Source organism: Pelodiscus sinensis, chromosome 1, assembly GCF_052426305.1.
Source record: "Pelodiscus sinensis isolate ZL-2025 chromosome 1, ASM5242630v1, whole genome shotgun sequence".
NCBI lineage: Eukaryota > Metazoa > Chordata > Testudines > Trionychidae > Pelodiscus > Pelodiscus sinensis.
The window spans coordinates 110,757,499-110,779,924 of record NC_143052.1 but is presented as its reverse complement, the minus strand read 5'-3'; the positions used below and the strand labels follow the sequence as shown (position 1 = coordinate 110,779,924).

The 22,426-nt window shown below is 42.7% G+C and overlaps 1 protein-coding gene across 6 annotated transcripts in view; it reads right to left on the bottom strand.

Annotated features, from left to right (window-relative positions):
* Positions 1-22,426, bottom strand: part of ADIPOR2 (adiponectin receptor 2) — an 85,239-nt gene that overhangs the window by 9,453 nt on the left and 53,360 nt on the right. For all 6 annotated transcript variants that reach the window (XM_075941199.2, XM_025190906.3, XM_006135457.5 and 3 more), the window contains 2 exons: positions 1,844-1,963; positions 765-936 (listed from right to left, as the gene is read on the bottom strand). In XM_075941199.2, the coding sequence (XP_075797314.1) occupies positions 765-936; positions 1,844-1,963 (292 nt within the window). The remainder of the gene's footprint in view (positions 1-764; positions 937-1,843; positions 1,964-22,426) is intronic.

The window sequence follows — 22,426 nt, the reverse complement described above, 5'->3', positions numbered from 1 at the left end:
AGATGTATGCTTATGGGTCCCAATGATCAGATCTTACAGTGCTGAGTTAGCAGTCCCAAGAGGGGCTGAACACCAGAGACAAGATCACCTTAACTCCCTTCCCCCCCATATCTTTGGTGGGAGAATTTTAAAAAATGGACACCTGGAACCTTATCCAGTATGTCATTGCTGAAAGGATAACTGTACCTATAACTCTGCTCTAGCTGAAACGACCTTTGTCATCACCCCTAAACTTAGGCAACAGGTGGCTAGGTCTAGGGGCGGCCTCAGCCACCCCCAAATCTATTTGGAGCCATCCCGCTGCTCGCATGCATCCCCCATGTGAGCAAGCAAAGCCCCATACATGGCTGCACAAAGAATTCCTGGCAGATAGAGCTAGATTCCTCAATCCTAAGAGGAGGTGTTAGCTCTTATATGGCACTTCCTAGGAAGGTTCGCAGAGATGGGGTCAAAGTCCCAGAGGAAGAGGGGATCCTAATGCCCTGCATATGACAGCACCAGGGCCGGGAAAGGAGACTGGGTGGGACATTGCAGGGACAGGACTCCGCCTGAACACAGATGCCCTCATGTGATGCTGTGACAGGCTCCTCCAACACGAGAGCAATGAACCAGCAGACCAGAGTGAAGGATCAGGCCCACTCCACAGAACAGGAGTCGTTGCTGTCAAGTGCATGCCAGGCTGGCTCAGTCCATTTAAAAATTTTTCCCCAGATGCTTATGATCTTCAATAATTAACACTGCACATTCACTTTAAATGGAAATACCTAGAAGATGCGTCCAGATGTTGCCAGTCTCCGTGTGTATTCTGAAGATGCTCTTGAAGCAAGCACGGAAAGAGGGCATAGGTGGTCGATGCCCATGCAACAGATAATCATTGTCCTTTAGCCAGTCAGGAAGAACATCATGGGGTATGACCCGCCATCGGCCCTCCCATACCTGGAGGTTAAGAGCACATGGTTATAATCTCAGCCAGTGAAGTCCAGTAAGTGGTGGATGTGGCAAAGGGGAGGGAAAAAACGAAATCCTGAGTTGGTCTGTGCTTTCAAGTAGCCAAAATTAACATAGTAAGTCTAGGGAGCAGACAGTTCCCTTTGGGAAAGGTGTATCTCTATGCTCAAGTCCAAGTCATTCTGGTCCCTACTCTACACAACACAAATGCTGCTGCCACCAGTGCAGGAAATGGAATACTTCAATGTTCCAATCATGGACACACAACTAGGTTCACTGTAACTGCTCAACAAAGGCAAAAAGTGGATTTAACATGACTGGTTCATAGTGCAGTAAGGACTTAGTATCTGTTGGATGGGTGTATTTCCTATTCACTTCACTGAGGAAAACTAGGTGTAGGTCTTCTCCATCAACAGAAAAGGCCCTGAAAAGAGTCCCATCTTTCCATCCTAACTGCATGCTCACTAGTGTTTGGTACACTTTTATTTTACATCTAATATGTAAAATATAGTCAGTACCATCTCAAAAGCACAGAAAGACATTAAAATCAAGTGAGGAATATTATTTTTCTTGTGGCTAAGCTTGATGCCTTTCCAGCACTAGCAGCCCAAGAAGCAGAGGACCAACAAGGATCTGAACTCTGACACTAACAGGAGACCTATGCCATTCCCAATTCTTGTATTCCTTTCCACCTATTTATGTGCCTGCTCATGTAGAAGGTCCCCCAACACACCATTACAGAAAATCACACATGAAGCTGACAATAGAGCATTGTTGAACGACCAGCTCCCGTTGTACATCTACTGTTCCCCCAGCTTCTTGCTGGTACAATTTACTTCAGGTACATAGCCTGTCAGTCACTGGAACCTACTAGCTAAATTAAGCTCTCTCTTACCTTACATACAAACTCTTCCATTTTCTCCATGGCATGGTGGGCTTGTAGAAGAGGGGACATACCCATAAAGCCTTCATCTTCCTGAGCTGGTTCATCTTTAGAGTCGCATTCCTCCGAACTCTGGAAGAGAAAAAACAAACATTTAAAATAAAAACTGATAACGAAAATATTATGTTCTACACTAAAACAAAATATGGGCTAGCAGTTGAGATGAAGTTTCAAATTCAACAAGTAGTAAAATTTTCAAGTGACTGGTGCTTTTGAAAGTGGTATCCATGGTTATTCCAATCACAAAACAAGTCTAGAAAATTCAGTGCAATTCTGTAAAGTTGATCAGATATAAAATCCACAGATAATGTAGCTCATTTTCCTACCAATGCAATGCAAAACTATTTGCTACATGAACACAATCTCTCTAGATCTAATTTAGTACTAAATCCTTGAATCACCATGGGAAGGTGCTGCCAAAAATTTATAATTCTGGTCTCCCAGGATGAGGCTACAGTCAATCTCAATGCAGGATTTACAAGTTTTATGCTTCAGACTTTAATCAAATCAGGCACATTTTATCACTTCACTCAAATCTGTTTATATGAAAATTATGCCCACTGTATTGTGCTATGAAGTATTGATTTGCTCATCTTTGCTGGACTTGCAAGATTCTCCAATAGTGAAACCAGGAAATCAGATGTTCAACAGTCATATTAATACGTTAAAGACAGTTGCCCCTCTAATATTCCACTAAGTAAAAAAGCACTTATGAACAGAAAGGTTTAAACACAAGTTACAGAAAACTCCTGTACAGAGAGATGACAGGATTTTGATCTAGAAATGGAAACAAACTTCAGAAACCTGTTTTATAAAAGCATTAATATAAAGGATGATTTTACCTACAATGATTTCACATCTCCCATTCCACAGCACATTAAAATGCAGAGTACAAAGATATAAAGCAAGTGAAGACATGTTTTGGTCATTCCACATTCCAAATAAAGAAACAGGTCATTAAATTCTGCTTTGTTTATTAGAATTGATCCATACCATCAGGGACTCAATACTTCTGCTGCCAAGGTAAATCTTGAGGCAGCTGGAAAAAAAACCACAGTCACAGCAATATTGAGTAGAAGAAAACAAAGAGAAAAGACGGTAAGTCTTTGTGTCCTTCAAGTCTTCGATTTAGAAAGCTGCTAAGAATCCTAGTGCCAAGTCACATTCAAAGATTTGGAGGCCAAAAAGTTCTAGTATGATTACCTTGACTTCCTGTATAATAGCCACAGAATTTCACATCTCATGAATTCACAAGTAGTTCCTGCATTGAGCCTAATAACTTTAGATGAAGTAATGGAACTCTTTGGGAACATCCAATATTGATTTAGTTTCTTCAAGATATGGAAAAATCTGTTGTATACCAATGGTAGATTACCCTGAATGTTAATTTTGCACTTTATTTCCACTTTGAATATTTCTAGCTTCAACTTTGAGCCACTGAATCTTATTTTTTTTGGTAAAGTTAAACAGCAAGGATTAAATGGTTACCTACTTTTGTAACCATTATTCTTTGAGATGTGTTCTCATGTCTATTCCATTCAAGGCACACACGCACTCACACACATGGCTGTCAGAGATTTTGGCCTTAGCAGTACCCATAGTGCTGGGGTGCCCTCTAGAGTGCTACGTTCATGCTGCAGTATATCAGGCATTGCCAATCCACACCCTCTCAGTTCCTTCTCCAACAGAGGGTGGGTAATGGAATAGACATGAGCAACACACCTCAAAGAATAGTTACGGAAGGTAGGAGAAGACAAAACAGTTTCCGAGTGCTTGCTCACATCAATTCCATTCTAAGTGACTCACAAGCAGCAGTTACACCAGAACTTTAGACCTTTCAGGAATGCATCACCATGGCATGGGCAAAGGTCAACCTGCCCTGAAGTGTGTGGAAGGCAAAATGGCCATCGGGTGTACCTTGTCTGAAGATAAAAAGCAGCTCTGGGGCTTCAGTTGCAGCAAATAATCCAGGATGTCCTGCACTGAGGTCTCCTCAGGACGAATGCATGTGTGTCAGGTCCAATGTGCAAAGTGCTTCTACTTTGCTACATGGGTAGCTGATGCAAGGCTTCCTGCTGCCCAGCATTCCCTGCTGGACCACAGCAGAGCACTCCATGCTCATCTGTACTTAGCCACAGGGCAGCCACATCATCAGGTTCAGATACAGCAGACTGCCTGGCTCTGGGATAGCAGATGCAAACAAAGAGGAAATTCCAGGGGTAACTGCAGCGGAGACATAGCCAAAAACTCAGCAGCATCCCAACCAGTGCTAGAGAGACCATGATGAGACTCTGAGAATCACCGGCACTGTGTCTCGCTTCACATTTTGCAGGTCCCAGTGAATCAGCAACTCCAGAGGAAAGGCGTACATCGGGGCACTGACCACAGAATCAGGAAGGCATCTAACAGGGATCTCTTGTCCCTGATTTATAGAGAATGGATCCAGGCAGATCCACCTGAGGAGTCCCCCACTGTTGGGGAATCAGTTTGACCACCTCCATATGGAGAGACCATTTGTGGCTAAAGAAGGTCCTAATGAGGTGATCTGCCAGGATGTTCTTGGCTACAGGTAGGTGAATATCCACCAGAGGCTGAATACCTCCTGACACAAGGGCTGAGGACCTGGCAGCACTCTGTCTGTTGATACAATACATCGCAGCCATACTGTCCTTTAGGACCTGCACCACTTTGCCATTAAGGTGGGGGCAAATACATCTGACAGGCCAGGTGAACTGCACAGAGCTCCCCGACACTGATATGAAGGGCTAGATTGTGCTGTAGCGAAGCTTGCCCAGTTGAGACCTCAGCTCACATCTGATGCATCCAAAAACAGGGTGAGACAGTGATAAGGACACAAAGGGAACTCCCCACAGCACTGACTCAGGGTCTAGCCACCAGTTCAAGGCTGAGAGGATGCAGTGCAGTACCATGACTGCTTGGTTCAGGGGGTCTTCTGGGGTCACAGATGAAGCCAGACATGTCTGACCACATACATGCATGCTGTTTTGTGACCCATCAGCCACAGGCAAGGTACGGATCATGGTGATAGGATGTCTCTGTGGGCAAGGAGATCCACCATGGCTTTAAAATGTGCTTCTGTAAAGAAGGCCCTCTGATAAACTCTATGTGCTGGAATGGCATTCAAGTGGGCTATTCTGTTTGTCATCAGGACTCTGTCACTGCAATGTAGTGAACCAGACTGAAGCTTTTCTGTACCTGTTCCAAAGACCCACCCTTAATGAGCCAGTTATCAAGATATGGAAAATTCTGGACTCCCCCTCACCTCAACACTCCATCTTTTTCCTTTCCCCTCCCCCAATATCCTTTTTAATGTACTGATACCAAAACAGGAAACTGCTCATTTGATAAGACCTGTTTTCCATGCAACCACATTGTCATAATTATATTTTTATCCTTCACCTATGGTCTCTTAGCAGCCCCTGCTTTATTTTCCTTGGGATCAAAGCCAGGCTTTCTGACCTACAGTTAGCTAGGTGGCCTAGTTTAAATTTTTAAATACTGGCAAAGCAGTGAGTCTTGTCTCTCTGGAACTTGCCCAAATTTATTAAAATCTAATATAAATGAGGCAAAACTCCTCAGTCAATCCTTTGAACTCCTAGATGCAAGTTATCCAGGCCAGATTTTAAAGTGTTCGTATTTTAATGAAAGGAAATGTTAAAAAGCAACTTATTACTGTTGGAATAGAATATCACCAAGCTTCATTCCAAACATAGAAGACATCTCTACTTTTCTACATCGACAATTTTACCATCTCCCTCTACTAACAAGGCCTCTATCAGGATTTTTGTTTTTGATTTATTTTTAAAAGTCCTTTAATATTTGGATCTGTTTTGCACTCTGCATGTTACAAGACCTTCACAGTTTGGCCCTTACAATGTATACTTTCCTAATTGAGACCTTATAGAAAGGTAGGACTGGAATTCCAATTAGGGATGTAATAGTGTAGTCGATTAACCTATAAGCAAAAGCTTATAGGTTAATACTATAGACGACATGTAATTCCACTCCTCCCCCCATGCCAGAAAGTTTTTAGCAGGCTGGCCAGCAGCCTGGCTCAGTGACAGCTGACACTAGGTCTGGAAGCCCCTGCACAGGGACTGCTGCCTGATACAGAGGCAGCAATGTGGGGCAACAGGCAGCCAGTCCTCAAGAGAAGCTGGTTTTTTAAACTGGTTCCCCTCGCAGACCAGCTCCAGAGGCAGCAGTGCAAAGTGGCAGGGGGCTCCTTGGGAGTGGAGCTAGAGCACACTGGCTGCTGGCTCCACCCCCAGGAACTATAGAATAGTCAAGTAACTGTTAAGAATTCATGAGATTAAGCGACTATTCAATAAATATTTAACATCCCTAATTCCAACACCTCTGACATGAGCTAAACAAATAGACCTTAGTTATAATAGATACGAATACCCCCTCTCTGACTAAAGGAAAAATCAGACATGGTGTTCAAATGAACGGTTTTTAAAACAAGAGGGGGATAGGCACAAGATCTTGCCTGGAGATTCTTAATTATGGAATCCATTCCCCTACCTCATGAATCTATTCAAAGTCTAAATTTACTGAACCTCAGGATGCACTGCAAAGCCCAAAATCAGTGTTATTTTATTCCTAGGATGAAAGGAAAGGCATTATTTGGGTGGATTTTACAGGTATTAGAGAAACATGGTTAATTATAAACCGCAGTTCAATTTCTGCTTGCCTTTTGGAGATGTGTTTATAAATAAATAAAACAGTGCCAGCAGGAACGGTGACAGCAAATACCTTGGGACTTGGCACCATTATGTTTGAGGTACACAAACCAAATTGGTGACAAGCAACAGTGATTTTTCCCTCTCCTTCCTGCTATCAAGCTATAAAGTTATGTTCAAGAAAACATTAAGGCATTAATATTTAATGTAAGCTACAGTTGAAGTTAAACCAAAAATAAAGTATCTGGTTAAGAAGAGGATGAGATATTTTGGTTCTTACTAAGGTTAATTTTGAAATGTATTTAAAATGTAGCAACACTAACTCCCTCTTCCATGCTCTTCTACGTCCCATCAGAATGAATGAGGGACTGCCAGCAGAAATGTCGCTGAAGCATATTAACCTAGCTTCCATAGGATGTATAATTCAACAGCTATCATTCATGACAAATGGAAAACAAAGCACCATGGACTCTAGGAAGGTCAAAAGGATAATGACACATACACCAGCAAAGATCCTTTGCTTAACCTTAGAATGTGATGATGCTGATGGTTATTATTATTACATAAAGAACAGCTGAACAAATGAACATGCTGTTGATGAAATCCTTTGTCTATGATCTCTACTGGGGACAAGAGGAGTGTGAAACACAGAGTACATCCACACTGGAGTCAGAAGATGCAACTGCAGCATACCCAGGGTTTCAGTCTAGTCCTGTCCACCAGGGGCCACGGGGACATACACAAGCAGCCACCATCCACGTTGCCCTGACTTCACTGCCCAAGACAGCAGTAAAAGCAATAGCATCCTGCAAATCTGGGGATATAAACAGACCATCTTTGTAGATCATGGGTTGGATGCAGATATCAAAGCTAACTTAAGTATTTCCACATGTGCTGAAAAATTGTACCTCTTGATTACAGAGCAGACCTTCCCAGAGATGGGCACACCTTGAAATGCAATCCTGACAGATACAAGATGCATTTTTAAAAGCATTCAATTCTATAGGTAGTAGGATGTAAAGTAGTCGCATATGATTAACCGATTAACCAAGGTTTATCGCACAGGTGGGGAACCTTTTTTGGGCCAGGGCCATGACCAACAGAAAAATAATAAGTCAGGTGGCTGCACACAAATGAGAAGCAAAGAAGGAGAAAAGGAGAAAGACTCTCCACATTACCCTCACACCCCAGAGTCTTGGGGGGACCAAGCTAGTAGATTGTGTGCTCCAGCCTCACAGAGGGATGGGTGGGGGGCACAAATGGTGCACCAACACAGGCTCTTCAATGCTGGGGGAGGGGGAGCCCCAAGCCTCAGAGGCCAGACCCAGCCAACTGGGGGCTGCATCCAGCTCCTGGGCCTTCAGTTCCCCACCACTGGCTTATCAATTAATCTTCTTGACTACTCACATTTCCCCACTCTTGCTGCCTCTATCAGAAGGCAGGGGAGGGAAGAGGAATAAGTGCTGGGGAAGTCAGCTTAAAAGCCAGTCACCGCCTTCCCCCAACACCATCTCCAGGGTGCCACCTCCCTTCCCCCCGCTGCCTCCGCCCGAGGCAGCAACGGTGAGGAGGCAGCCTTGCAGTAGCCTCTGCCTGCGGTGGGCCCAGGCTCCCCACGGACAGAGGCTGCTTTGCTGCAGCAGCACTTGCCTCTGTCCATGGACGGAGCAGCCTCTGTCTGCATCCAGCCTGGGCCACTGAAGACATAAGATGCTTCATGGCAGCCTCCCACACCCGCTCCCCCTGCAGTGGCCTCCATCCACAAGAAGCTTGGACTACCGTGGACGGGGGTTGCTACCACCCCACTCTGTTACCTCCGTATCAGAGGCAGCAGTGTGGGGCAGCAGGCAGCTGGTCTGCAGCGGAAGCTGGTTTTTAAACTGACTCCCCTTGCAAACTAGCTCCAACTGCTAGAGGCAGCAGCGCATGGTGGCAGGGAACTCCCCAGGAGTAGAGCCAGATCACACTGGCTGCTGTCCCCACACCCAGGGACTATAGAATAGTCAAGTAACCATAATATTTTATGAGGTTACTCGACTGTTTTATTACCCGATATCGAACATCCCTAATAGGTGGTAGAACTTTAGATAATAAGAAAAGCGGACGTGTGCTTTACAAGAGTCCTGCCTGAATACTACTGTCCAACTGATTCCACTAGGAAAATTGCTTGATTTAGATACTTAGCCTTGATTAAGCTTTCCCACAGCTGTGTGGAGTTGGAAGCAGAACAGAAACAGAGGAAGGAAGAGTTTTAAAATGGTCTTTATTGAATATAAAACTTTAGATAGATATCTTTTGGAAGGGAAGAGAGAAAGAACAAGGACATGGTGTGAAATTCAAGGACGTCACAGCTTCTGACTGACAACAATTCCCATTATTCCCTGAAGACTAGTAGCTGGGTAGTACAGTTCATAATGCCACCCTGACATATGGCGGTCTCCAATTTTAAACGGAAGAACATAGCAGCAACTCATATCAAACCCAAAAGGAGCTTTTACAAAAAAGTGTCAGAGTTGGTTCTCTATTTTAAAAACATAAGCTTCAGAATTTTAACACATGCACCCCTTTCATCACAGAATTATGTTAAAATGGTGAAGGAAAGGACTATAAATAGATGCATCTCATGCCACACACCTGTTGTACAACAGGCATTATGTAAGGGGGTGAAGTGTGGATAAATGGATTTCTAGTATAATGCATTGCCCATTCCAGATATTGATACTGCTGTTTAACCACATGGCAACTAGACACTCTACTGAGAGAGTTATGACCTTCCCCAGAAATTTAAGAGTGGTGGTTCATTCCTAGACAGGAAAACAGCCACTGCAGCACACATTAAATCATGTTCTAGTGCCCATGAAGGAAGCACACATTTTTATTGATTACAGTATCAAAAGCATATTTTATGCCACAGCCTTTTCCACGTCATACTGGTAAATTTCTAAATAAGAGTAGACTTCCTTCTAGTGAGATTTCTGACGTAGCTTAATATTCTAACTAAAGGAGACCCACATACACACCTATGAAAACAAGAGTGTACTATTCTTGCATAGTTGCCAATGTTCCCCATTGCAAAACCTTGTAGTCCTCCCTGAAAACATATTCTAAGTTCTACTTGCCATTTCTTTAAGACCTCTCACAACTAGAGGCTGCTGTACAAATTAGGTAAAAAAGTGGTGATTCCACCATCTTCACTGTTTGATCAAAGCAGAAAAGCTGCTCAAAAGCATGAGTGGGAGCACAGAGCAGGGGCACCATGTCAGATTTTGGTGAGCGGTGCAACCTGTGCATGCCGTGATTTGGGGGGGGGGGGGGAGGAGAGGGAGAGTGAGAGCATGGGAGGCAGACTGAGGACAGCAGCGTTACTGAGCATGCTCAGTACAAACCAAGCATCAAATTGGGAGGGGGGGGGGAATCAACCTCATCCGCCCTCCCTCACATGCACTCTCTCTATCCAGGGGCTACCAAGGCACTGGAAAACTCTGCTTTTTTGGGAGACAACTTAGCAGTTAGCTGACTGGAGCACTGTATCTAAATCCTATATAAAAGTAAATAAACAGTGTTAGAGCTGACTGAGTCGAAGATATTCTGACATCTTGTGGCAAGGCACTTAAGGGACACTAGTAAGCCTTAAAATTTTAATGTATATTCTTACTTTGTTACTAACTCTGGGAAGAGAGACCCTGCCAGGACTCCTGGGAGCTCTCTCAGCTCTGGAAGGGAAGTGGAGTCTAGTGGGTTACAGCAAGGGGGCACATACATTTCAGGTTTATGTAAGAACATCAGAATGGCCATACTGGGTCAGATCAAAGGTCCTTCTAGTCCTGTATCTTGTCTTCCAACAGTGGCCAATGCCAGGTGCTTGAGAAGTTATAAACAGAACAGGCAATCGTCATGATCCATTCCATCATCTATTCCCAGCTTCTGGAAAACAGAAGCTAGGGGTACCATCCCTGCCCATTCTGGCTAACCACCACTGATGGACCTACCGTCCTTGAGATTATTTTGTTCCTATTAGAACCGTGTTATAATTTGGGCCTGTCCACCATCTCCTGGCAAAGAGTTCTACAAGCTGACTTGAAAAAATAATTCATTTTGTTTGTTTTAAATATACTGCCTATAACATAACACAAGATTACCCAATTAAATTTAGTGAAGGAATGAATAACATTTCCTTATTCTATTTTTCCACGCCGTTCATGATTTTCTAGATTGCCAACATATCTCCCACCCTTTAATCATTTCTTTTCCAAGCTGAAAAATCCCAGTCTTGTTAATCACTCCTCATATGGAAGCTGTTCCTTATCCCTAATAATTTGTTGCCCTTTCTGTACCTTTTACAAATCATATAGATATAGATATAGATATAGATATAGATATATAGATATAGATCGAGAGGGGGAGAGGGGGAGAGGGTGACCAGATCTGCATTTAATATTTGAGATGTAAGCATACAATGATTTTATATAGAGGCAATATGGTATTTTGCCTTGTCTATTCCTTTCCTAGTGATTCCCAACATTGTTAGCTTAAGTATCAGAGGGGTAGCCGTGTTAGTCTGAATCTGCAAAAGCGACGAAGAGTCCTGTGGCACCTTATAGACTAACTGAAGTGTAGGAGCATAAGCTTTCGTGGGCAAAGACCCACTTCGTCAGATGCATCTGACGAAGTGGGTCTTTGCCCACGAAAGCTTATGCTCCTACACTTCAGTTAGTCTATAAGGTGCCACAGGACTCTTCGTCGCTATTGTTAGCTTAGTTTTTAGACTGCCACTGCACATTAAGCAGATGTTTTCAGGAAGTTATCCCACAAACATTCAAAGATCTTTCTTGAGTGGTAACAGCTATTTTGGACCCCATCATTTTTGTATCTATAGTTAGGATTATATTTTCTCATGTGCATCTCTTCGCACTTAACACTGAATTCCATTTGCCTTTGTGTTGCCCAATAACCCAGTTTTGTGCGATCCCTTTGTAACTCTTTGTAGTCAGTTTTGTATTAGTCACTGTTGACTCCTTTTTCAAGAAAATTTATGACAAGTGTAACAGCACTGATCCAAATGCAGGTGATACAAAAAACAGTCATTTTTAAACTTTCCCCCTCTATCTTTTAAGTGGATTAACTGGCAATGTTTTCATGATAATCTAAAAATCCTTCAGTTACCTGAATAACCAGCCTTTTGTTATTCTTCATCACCCTGCCCCTCCCTCTTTTTTATAATAAATGCAACAGTTTGGGCTGCTTGCAAGCTTGCCTTTGGAGACAGGGAGTGTTTAAGAACTAACTCTGGAGTCAGGGCATGCAGCTTTAAGCAGACCTCTAGCATGAAATCCAGGGGTTCAAACTCAGGAGGGAAAGCTACTGCCTCGTTAGCCCCCCCAAAATGGTGTTCCTGGCACACAGAATTCCCGGCCCTCTCAGTATCAGTGCTTGGTATCAGGATTTAACCTCTCTTTGCAGTAAAGGGTGATGGAGCTGAGAAGTAGAAAACGTGATTTGGAGGGTGTGGAGAGAAAAGGTAAAATGAGGGAAAAACAAAAGAGAAAAGGCACTTTAGGGAAATGAACAGCAAAGACTTTGGGAGAAGAGAGAAATTCCCTTATGAGAGTGTGCTCCTGTTCTACTTGTGTGGGATGGAGTCCACATCTGTAGATGTCAGATCAAATAAATTGGTTTTTCTTCTAAGCACACCACATGAGGGTAGCTCACAACTGGATCACCCTACAGATATCAAATCTTAGATGGGGAGAACTGGTGAGACTGATCACTGACATGACAAAGTAGGTGGCAGAGTCTGGAAAAGAGTTCAGACTAACACCTAATCCAGTACCCTATAAAACTGCCTCCAAAAATCAAGTTAGCTTTTTAGTACTTCAGAATTTTTAGAGGGAGTTTTCCCCCGCCCCATCATGTTAATTTCACATGCTCTTTTATGCTCCACTCAAGATACTGTTTTAAAGTATTTCTATTTTTTCTTAAGGATTAAGTTTAGATGTGCTTCATCAGATTTTGTTCTGAAATAGAAGCTGTGGTCTTTTGTAACATGAAAGATCAGGGTGTCATTTTCCAATCTCTTAATTCATTTCAAATGCACAGCAATTCTTAGAACCTTCTCTCAGATCTAGAGTGAGGATAGTCTTAATTCAATAAAATCAATGCTAAACATCCCTTGCAACAAAAAACCCTTCAAAATTTCACAGATCCATAACATTTTAAAGCTAAGAACACAGATTCAAGTGATTAGATGTAGTAATGCATCTTGGGCTGGATAAATTTTACAAGGAGTAAACTGACAATGCTTGAAAGCACATAGACTTACTGGTCTAAGTATACACTAGTGTCTAATTTGGAAAATGCTCCACAAACTTTTCCCTGTGACAACATGAGGCAACGTCATGGAGGAAATCTGAGTTTGATTCCTACCCCTGTGATCTCATTGCCTAGGGCAGTGGTCACCAACCAGTAGATCCCGATCTACTGGTAGATCTTGGAACCTTTGACAGGTGATCCTGAGAGGTTTGGCCAGAGGCTATCAAGTGCTGGCACTTGATCTGCCCCTCTCAGCCCTGCCGTGCTGCTCCTGCCCTCTGCTTTGGAGGTGCCCTATACCCCTGGAACCCTCCTGCTTGCTGTGCAGAGCATGGGAAGAAGAGGAAAGGGGTGCTGATGTCAGGTTGCCCCTCCCTCCCCCCTGTACCTCATCTCCACAGAGCAGAGGGGGGTAGGGATGGAGAGCGCTGGCTGCTTTGGGAGTGGTGCAGCGCCAGGGTAGGGGTGAGCCTGCCTTAGTCCCCTACACCACAACCCAGAAGCCACCTGTGGTAAGCAGTGCCCAGCTGGAGCCTGCATTCTGAACCCCAGTCCCAAACCTTCCTACACCCCAAACCCCTGGCCTAGTCCTGAGTCCCCCCTTCACCCAAACCCCCTTCCAGAGCCTGTACTCTGAATCTCTTCCTGCACCTAAACTCTCTGCCCCAGGCTCAGCAAGAGTGTTCGGGTGTGAGGTAGAACCTGGATTGCACTTAAATTCAAAAAAGTGATCTCATGCTTTAAAAAGTTGGAGACCACTGGCCTAGGGCTTCAGCAAATACAACACTATGTCACCCGATACAAAAGATGGCGGCCTTGGTTAGTACTTTAAACAGGGGACAAAGTCAAAGCGCACACACACACACACACACACACGCGCGCTTGTGGCATACCACATCTTTGTGCAGTCTTCAGCTACAATGGGAGTAGTCTATGTAATTATACTTTACACCTAATTTTTGTCATTAAAAGTTTTTATACAAAAAAGATTACATGAACATTGGATTTGGTTGACAGGGAAGGATGATACTTTAATTTACATAAATGAGGGGCAACATGATATTTTATGTAAGTTTATATTTTTTGTTCCATTAAATAGCTTGAACATTGCACAGTGTAGTGCAATCAGGTAGAGAGACCTGCATGCAAGGTGTTAAACTTAAAATTTCCTGACTTTTTTCATTCAAATGCTAATCTTAAACTTGTATTAGTGTAGTTTTTATTTTTATTCATTCTCACACACAAACACACACACAGCTGGCTACGTAGTGTTCTTTAGCAACTGGCTTTTTAAACCTATTTGCCCCTTAATATGTATATAAAAGAATTGCTCAAACTCACCCTCTATATAGTTTGGCCTGTTCATCAGTCAAAGAATTTGTTTAAAGGCTTTGTGGAGGATAGAAAGGTCTTGGTTTTAGCCTAAGGTAGAAGAGTGACTCAATTTGTTTCCCTCCAAGACAAGAGAGTCAACATAAGTTGTTCTTGCTCTTCATGAAAAGGCTTCAGCTGAATTGGAAGAAGAGCAGAGCTCTTTGTTCCAGAACTCCTCTTTATGGCTCTATTTCTGAGCATTTCCACTAGCATCCTCTTTTTAGATATGCTCAGATACTACGGTATTGAGGGCAGTATAAGAATAGAAGGCAGTCTATAGTGATTAGTATTAAGGCTTTCTATCCAGGTCAGCTCATCTCTGAGTACTTTGGTTCTTGTCTTGCCTAATGTTCATCTCACAGTTTTTAGCATCTTCTTTTCAACCAGTCATTGGACCGGACATGATATTACACTGATTACAGTATGTATGCTAGGAATATACAAAGCATACTTTTCATAAAGTCAAGGGCCAACATTGAGAGCACCCTTGTAATATTTATTAATCACCTTCCCCTTTTAATTTCCCCTCTCCTGCCCCACTAATACATCTTCAAGCAAGGAATTAAATCACCAACTGCTGTTTTATCATCTGTATACATGTGAGTCAGTCATGATTATTTAAATACTGTACCATTCTCATAGTTCTGATCCCATTCCTGGCTGTAGGGACTTGCCTCCCTCTAATGAAGAATTCTACCTTAGATGAAAGAACACCAAACACTTCTATCAATTTTGAGATTATAAAACAAGATAAGTAAGTGACCTTTAGTCACGTTATAGCGGAATGTTGAGCACACGCACCTCTGCCAAATGAGATTTTCCAGGATAATCACAACAACATGCTACCATTATAAAGTAGGAGGAATGAACTGAAAGTTTAGGGAATATGTTCTCACACTCCAGGTGCCTATTCAATAGAGAAGGATCAAACTGTATCCTATTTGCTAACACAAAGTTTCAGACTTAGAACATGAATACATTGATCTCATTGTTGCCTTGACCAGAAGGGACATCCCTCAGAGCAACTATGCAATTCAGACCAGGAGTCCCAGCGGGGAAACAACAACAGGAAGCCCTCCTTCCCCAAATCCCACCCCTTCTCACCATTGCCCAGCCCTCTCCCCCACAATTACACCCTATCCCTGAGAGATCTCCGGTGATGGGGATGGCTGGCATTGTGATATCAGAAATTATAAGGAAGTCTCCCCATAACAAGGTTTCCCATATTCCCAATAAGGCAATATGAATCAGTACAGGTTTACTACTGACTTCTGTTTAATCTACCAATGATCAAGTTTTGCAGAGGGCACTACTGAAGCCTCTGCCCTCCTACTCCAATTTATCTTTGTCTTTCCATGAAACATGCTCCTCATGAAAAATGAAAGGATTGTGAAGAAAGAATCCTGTGGCCCTCCATTACTACCCCTGCATTAAACAGCACTAGAAACCCCAACAGTTTAAATGGGAATCTAGTTGTTCCTTTAATCCTAAATGAGGATTAAATGCACTGACAGCTACAAGAACCCTATTTTATTACCCAGAATCTATTTAATTAGTTGTATGTGTACTTATTTTTTATTTATACACACACACACACACACACACACACACACACACACACACACACAAATTAGAGTTGGTGATCAGGTACCAGACCAGGATCCTCCAGCCACTAATGTGCTTTAAGTGTGGAGAGAAGAATTTCTCTGAAGACCCACTCAATCTGACAAGAGGACAATTGTGTTCATTAAAAATTAGACAAATCAATTTCACATAAAATTAGCATCAACTACTACTGACCTGCAATCTCTCTGACCTGTAACCAAGAAGTGTGGCATTATCCTGCTTCCAAGCTGCTGAGCTAATTCCTTCAGAGTGAGCTTTTGCACGTACATAAGGACTCTACATTAGAGGTCTGTTAGTCTCCAGAAGGCCCAGCTATCATTATCTTTGTAAACTATCTATAAAAAATTATCTTCCATGAGAGCCTGACTACCCTAGCACAGGTGGGGCACTGTTCTCTGTAAGATGAGTGCTTCGGGGGAGGACTCTTTAGAATAGTAATGATTGTTTCTTGATTCCATGTCTTTTTACAATTTGGATTCCTGACCTTTACTATTTACGTGGTCCTTCATCTGTTCTAGGGACCATTATCCCAAAGGTGATGCTGAAATATTAGGACTTAAGTGCTATCTACGGTCTTGAAGCTGATGAGATCACTTACCAACTCGCAATTTATTTATTTATTTTACAGCAGATTATGTTAATTGGTTTCCTTTTTAAAGATTATTTTATATATTTTGAGTTTCTTCAGTTTATGCCCTTTGGGGTGTAAAAAGCAGCTTTGTAAAAAGTGCTGTGTTCCTAAAAAACCTTGCCTTAAGACTTGTCTACACAGAGACCATCTAGAACTGCATGTAAAATTGCACTTCAAATTCAGACTCTGCTTTAATGTTAGTTAGTTTTCAAGCGAAGAGTCAGTCCAAATCAGGTTTCAGCAGGGTGTTGGGGTGACACTCAGAGCAACAGTCAGCAGAAATAGCTGTCACCAGGACTAGAAGGTCTCCGTTCTTCAGTAATACTGTGCCAAACCTCTTTACAACCTGGCTACTGACCAATATGCACTGAATGCCTCCAACTCACTGAAATTTAGCACTTTTCCTCGGCAGGTCACCTTCTAAAAACAGCAACACAATTTAACAAAAACACTTTGAAATAGTTTTAGAGACCTGGTCATGGAAGACTCCCTGCATGCACTTGATTAAAAGGAACGGGCACCAAAATTCAAGTATTTGTTTAGAAAAAAGCAATTTTAAGGACACTCATTTTAACCTCTGCAATCTTGCTAATGTATCTAAGTTACAATTAATTATCTCCTTTGTCCCTGGATGAAATAAAGTTTGTTTGCTCTATGTGCATGACCAACTACTGATCTGTGTGCCAGTATTCAATATTGACAAGGACAGAGATCCTGCCACATATGCATCTGCTCAGGGAAAAGACTGGTTCCCAAATGGAAGAACGCAAAGGCTGCGAAGAACTGCATCTGCCACAGAAGGTTCTCACAAACCCTTCCTCATGGCTTTTATAGATAAATTAAACCCAAAAGCAGCAGTATGACAAAGGCAAGCTGCCTAACACTGAACTTCTAGAGAACACACTTACTAAATTGGGAAGTTGTTTTGTCCTACATATTTCGGACTCAGAAATAACTTAAAGCAGGAAGTTTTATGTAGCTTATAAAAGGGAACATACAGGTAGGTAGCCTTTCTTTGTAGAATCCCCAGTTCTTGAAATGCCTTAAGTCCCTTCCCCCACATTTGTCCAAGTGAGGCAGATGTGGTCTCCACGAGAACAAAGGCATATGGATCTAACCTTTCTTACAAATGCTTTTCTACACAGTGAGTGCTGAATAAAACCCCTCCTCCCTCTCCTAGCCACACAACAGCACAGCATGTGATTGTTAAAAAACCAGCTGACAGGCACAGAGAACACAGAATACAGCAGGGGGCCAATGCTTTCCTGCAAAGCAGCTTCCAGACAAATAGCTAGGTCAAACTCAAAGGCGTCCAGTTACAATGCAAGCAGCCTTCTCTCAGAGCTTTTCCTGCTAAGTTTCAGACTAGTTTTTGGGTGGGAGGTGAAAAACAGCAGCGGTAAAGAACCATGACTTTGCCGTATGTTGCTGACCTTCCGGGTAGGTGCTGCCTACTCAAAGCTAAATAAGATCACTGAGGCTCTTCTTAGGCTCTTCTTTTAGAACATACCCATATGCTTATCTATATGTAAGCTGTGCATGTACAATTGTTTTCTTTATTGTTCAGCAAAGAGTTTAACAACTTCAGGATGCAGACCAGTGCTGGCTCCGGAGTCCAGAAATGAGTTCCTTACCCACAGTTTAGGTCTCCATATCATACAAGGGACATGGAATGGACAGGTGTTTGGGGCTGTACATTCCAAAATTCTTCACAAAGCAAAAACTGTCATATTACTTCATATTATCAACACTGAAGCTAGCTAACTATTTGCCTCAACAAGTAACAAATCTCCATATGAAGTGTGCACTGTGTATTATTGCCAGGAATAGCCAATGGAGGCAGTAGTTCTAATGTTGCTATGTTATTTCAGATGTGCAGGAGAGAGTCCCAGTAAGCATGCTTTGATAGAACCACAGCTTTTTCCTGTTCTCTAAAATAGTTACCTTTACCAACAAGTGTTGGTGTGTAAAACTTAAATAGAGAAATGAGAATGCAAGAAATTGTAAGAATCTAGGACAAGAAGATCTGGATGCATCTGAGATCTTTTGTTTCTTTTTTATAAGAAGACATATGCCAATTTACATATACTGCAATAGCATCTACAATCACATTGGGCTAGGCTTTGTACAAATGTAACAAGATAGTTCCTTGCCAAAAAGTTTACAATAAAAAGACAACATGGAAAATACAGCAAACCAGATTTGTAACAAAAAAAGCCAAATGCCAACTACCAGAGAAAACAGATGGAAAAAATAAAAATAATTAATCTGTTTGAACAAAGCAAGACAGTTGCATGTAAAATGATGAATATGAAAAAATCAAAAGGCACAATTAAGTTATGAATACTGACACCAACAGCTTGCTGTTAATGTCCTTGCTGCCAAGTTTTGCACTGGGAGGCTTAAACCAGATCCCCTTTTCACGCTGACTCCAGTAAATACTATCCCAATCTTCTGCCAAGATAATGCAAGGCGCAAGTTTGCATTTGGTAGCAAAACACTTGGGCCTAGTTCCAAAGACAGTAGTGTCTGTAACTGAAATAGGCTTGGAGAACAGACTTTTCATTCTCAGGGGGGAAAGAAAGGGAGCGATCACTCACCATCAACATCTTTTAGTGTTTGACATTTTCTGCATGCAAATGTTTGGATGCCATGTTACCTTTCTGTTTAGGTAGGACCAAGGATTTTAACACTTCATGTAAACTACTTCATATGCCTCATGATCTTCCCCCTGCCCTGCCAAGAGCACACTTTGCTGGAGCAGTGGGTGGCTGTTTTCTGTAGTGTGTTTATGGCATAGACTCCTAATTGAAGCCTGTAAAGCAGCCACATGTAGTTCAATATCTGTATCTACTAAGCATTATGTGTTTATATACTGCAGCTAGAGAGGACACCCAGTTTGGTAAATCAGTTCAGGCCTTATTTAATGAGGACTCTTTTCCACATCCATCTTTTTTCCTTCATACTGCTGATTAAACTGTCTCAGGAGTGTGAATACGCAGATGACCCAAAGAAAGGATTGTCCTAGCTTACTTGTAACCAAGGTTCTTCAAGACAGACTTTGCGTAGTCACATTCCTTGCCCTCCTTCGCCTTTTTGGAAGAGTCTTAACTATTCCTAGATTTGTATTAACAGGGAAGGAACCACTGCAGCCAGAGCCAGACCTAGGCATTTTAGCACCTGGGGAGAGGAAGCATATTTGCCCTCTCCTGGTTATTCCATCCTTTTTCTATTTCTGCGGCTCTACACTCTGGACAGCTGCCCTGCTCACCCTACCTTGGTTATGGCCCTGACTGCTGACACATTCCCTCTTATAGCCCTGTCCCCAAAGTATATGTGAACACTGAGAAGAGGGTCTTGGAGAGGACATAAATGCTCTAATAGGCAGTACTAGAAGGCAGCTGCACTGTTCAGTAACAATAGTTAGTACACTTACAGGTAAGTAATCTTCATTTATTGCTACAGTTGAGTGTTAAACTGTATTGTTTGTTCACCTTTGACCTTCTCATCCATATTCTACTTGCTGACAGCTGATCTGCTTCTCTAAAACCTCCCTGAACCCAAGGAGCATGCATGCACGCACATTTGCCACCTCACTCGTAGGAGGAAATTCTGTCAAACCCAGAACTAGCAGTACTGAGTCCTGATAGAATTGTATTTTTCAACAGTCTTAGCTAGGTAACTGACAGCTAAAAATGCTTAAGTAATACTGTTGGAGAGCAAGGATTATTTCTCCCAAATCATCACACACTCATTCTTGTCGAAGGATCCATTTCTTGCCTTTGAAATATAGTATATTGAGCCTCTTTAGAAGTACCAAACCCTGACAAATAAAATCCTCAGATTTTCCTAGCAATTCTAATCTTCAGTATTCAAACTTTTTAAAATTTCTTTGAGCCTCTGCAGGTAGCACTAAAATATATCACTTTACAAATAGATGACTAGAAAAAATACAAATGAGTGTACTGAACTTCATATTCTATGGAAAATATGACATTAATGTTAGTGCATTGTGGTTTAAAATAAAATGAATGGTAACCAAACATGCCAATAATATTTATGCCACTACATACTGTATTTTAAGTGTTCAGTTTTTATACTACAGTAAAACCTGTGTTATCCAGCATGCACAGGAATTAGGTCGTGCCAGTTTTCTGAAAATTCTGGATATCTTTTGGGGGGGGGGGGGGGGGGAGAGAAAAAGCAGTGTGGGGCCTACTGGGGGGGAGCGGTGTGGGGGCCAGGATGTGGCCTACTGGGGGGGGCACAAGTCATAGAGGGGGCAAGATGCAGCCTGGTGAGGGGGAGTGGAAGCCAGTGGGCGGAGATGGCTGGGGCAGCCTGCCGGGGGAAGGAGGGAGCCGCGAGGGGGCTAACCTGCCGGGAGGGCCAGAAGGCACGGTGTGTGTGGGGGGGAAAAGGGGGGCTGCCAGGGCAGCCACAAGCTACAGGGATGCCGTGCTGCTGGGAGTTGTGGGGGGGGGGGGCTGATCTGCTGGGGAGAAGGCCAGGAGGCACTGGGGGAGAGGGGGAGGCTGAGTGGCCATGAGCCCTGGAGGGCAGAGCTGCGGGGGGCGGGGCCTGGATGCGGCCTGGCATCAGGTGGCCATTCGCCCCTCCCCCAAGTACATGCTGCACACACGCCCGGCTTAAAGCGCCAGTTCCCTCCCCCGTTCCCGGCTTGGAAATTTGGCGGTATCTAAGGTTTTCCGGCTAGTTAAGTGCCAGATAGCAAAAGTTTTACTGTAAATACAAGAATTGATAATCATGCTAAGTACTATTATAACCTTATTTGACTTTTTATACCTGAAGCTTCAGTTAGTCCTCACTCTATCACACTGCTTTTTCATTAATTACAGCAGTTCAGAACACATGTACACTCCGTGATATACTTCCCTTTTCAGAGAATGTCCATCTCACTCAATCCCATGTAGTCTTCAGTTGCATTGTGGGAATATGCAGTTGCACTCTCCATATTTTGTATGTTTTCTTGTTGTGTATGTAGAGTAGTGACCTGATACCTAAATCTTGTGGCCAGTTAATGACAGTGAAAATGATAGTTCAGTTGTAGAGAGAGAGAGAGTGGGCACTGAGCAAATCAAGGCTTTTCTACAAGCCTTCTCCTTTTCTTCCTTCTTTGCAACTTACTTTCTCCCTTTCTAGTTTAGAAAAAGCATTCTTTAGCAGGTGCTTCCTTCCTAGATCGCCTGGCTTTTGAGTCTCCCCCCCCCCTTTCTTTTTTAGTTTTCTGTATAATCTGGATTGTCTTTGTTTCCCTGCTGTACTTCTGGCAGAGATAGCTCCTAAAGAAATGCCTCTTGCTGTGGCTTTGTTGAACCGATACAATCAAACACATTTGACTTTTTTTATAACCTGATGAATGGGCTTTTTATACAGCCCTAAAAACCTGTGCTTGACTTTCTGCTTTTGTATTTTAATCCTCCATTGACAGAAAGTGAACAAAGAACCATTTTCTTTGCATGTATTCTAACCACCACAGTCCTTTGTACTGTTGAGTGATGTTTTCTTTCTTTTGGCTGAGCTGTCCTGCGTAGCTGTACTGTGAAGCATGGAAGTGCCTCAGTGAAATGGGGACCCCTTGCTCTGAAAGATCTGGTAGGCTGTGATGGAGAAAATGATGCACTGACAATTCTGTAAGTGGGTAGAGGGAATCCTGGAGAATGTCCAGATAGAGCATGTCTCAAGGACTGGGGCTGAGACTTCTCAATGCAACTAGTCTGACCTTTTGAAAAAGGTTGAAGTGTCAGCATATTGCTACAAGAATCTGCTCAGTACTTAGAATACAAAATGGTTTAGGTTGTAAGGAAAAGGGAAAGAATTGATTTTTTAAAAAGGAAAGATTAAAACTTGAGCCTGAAGGTGGAAAAA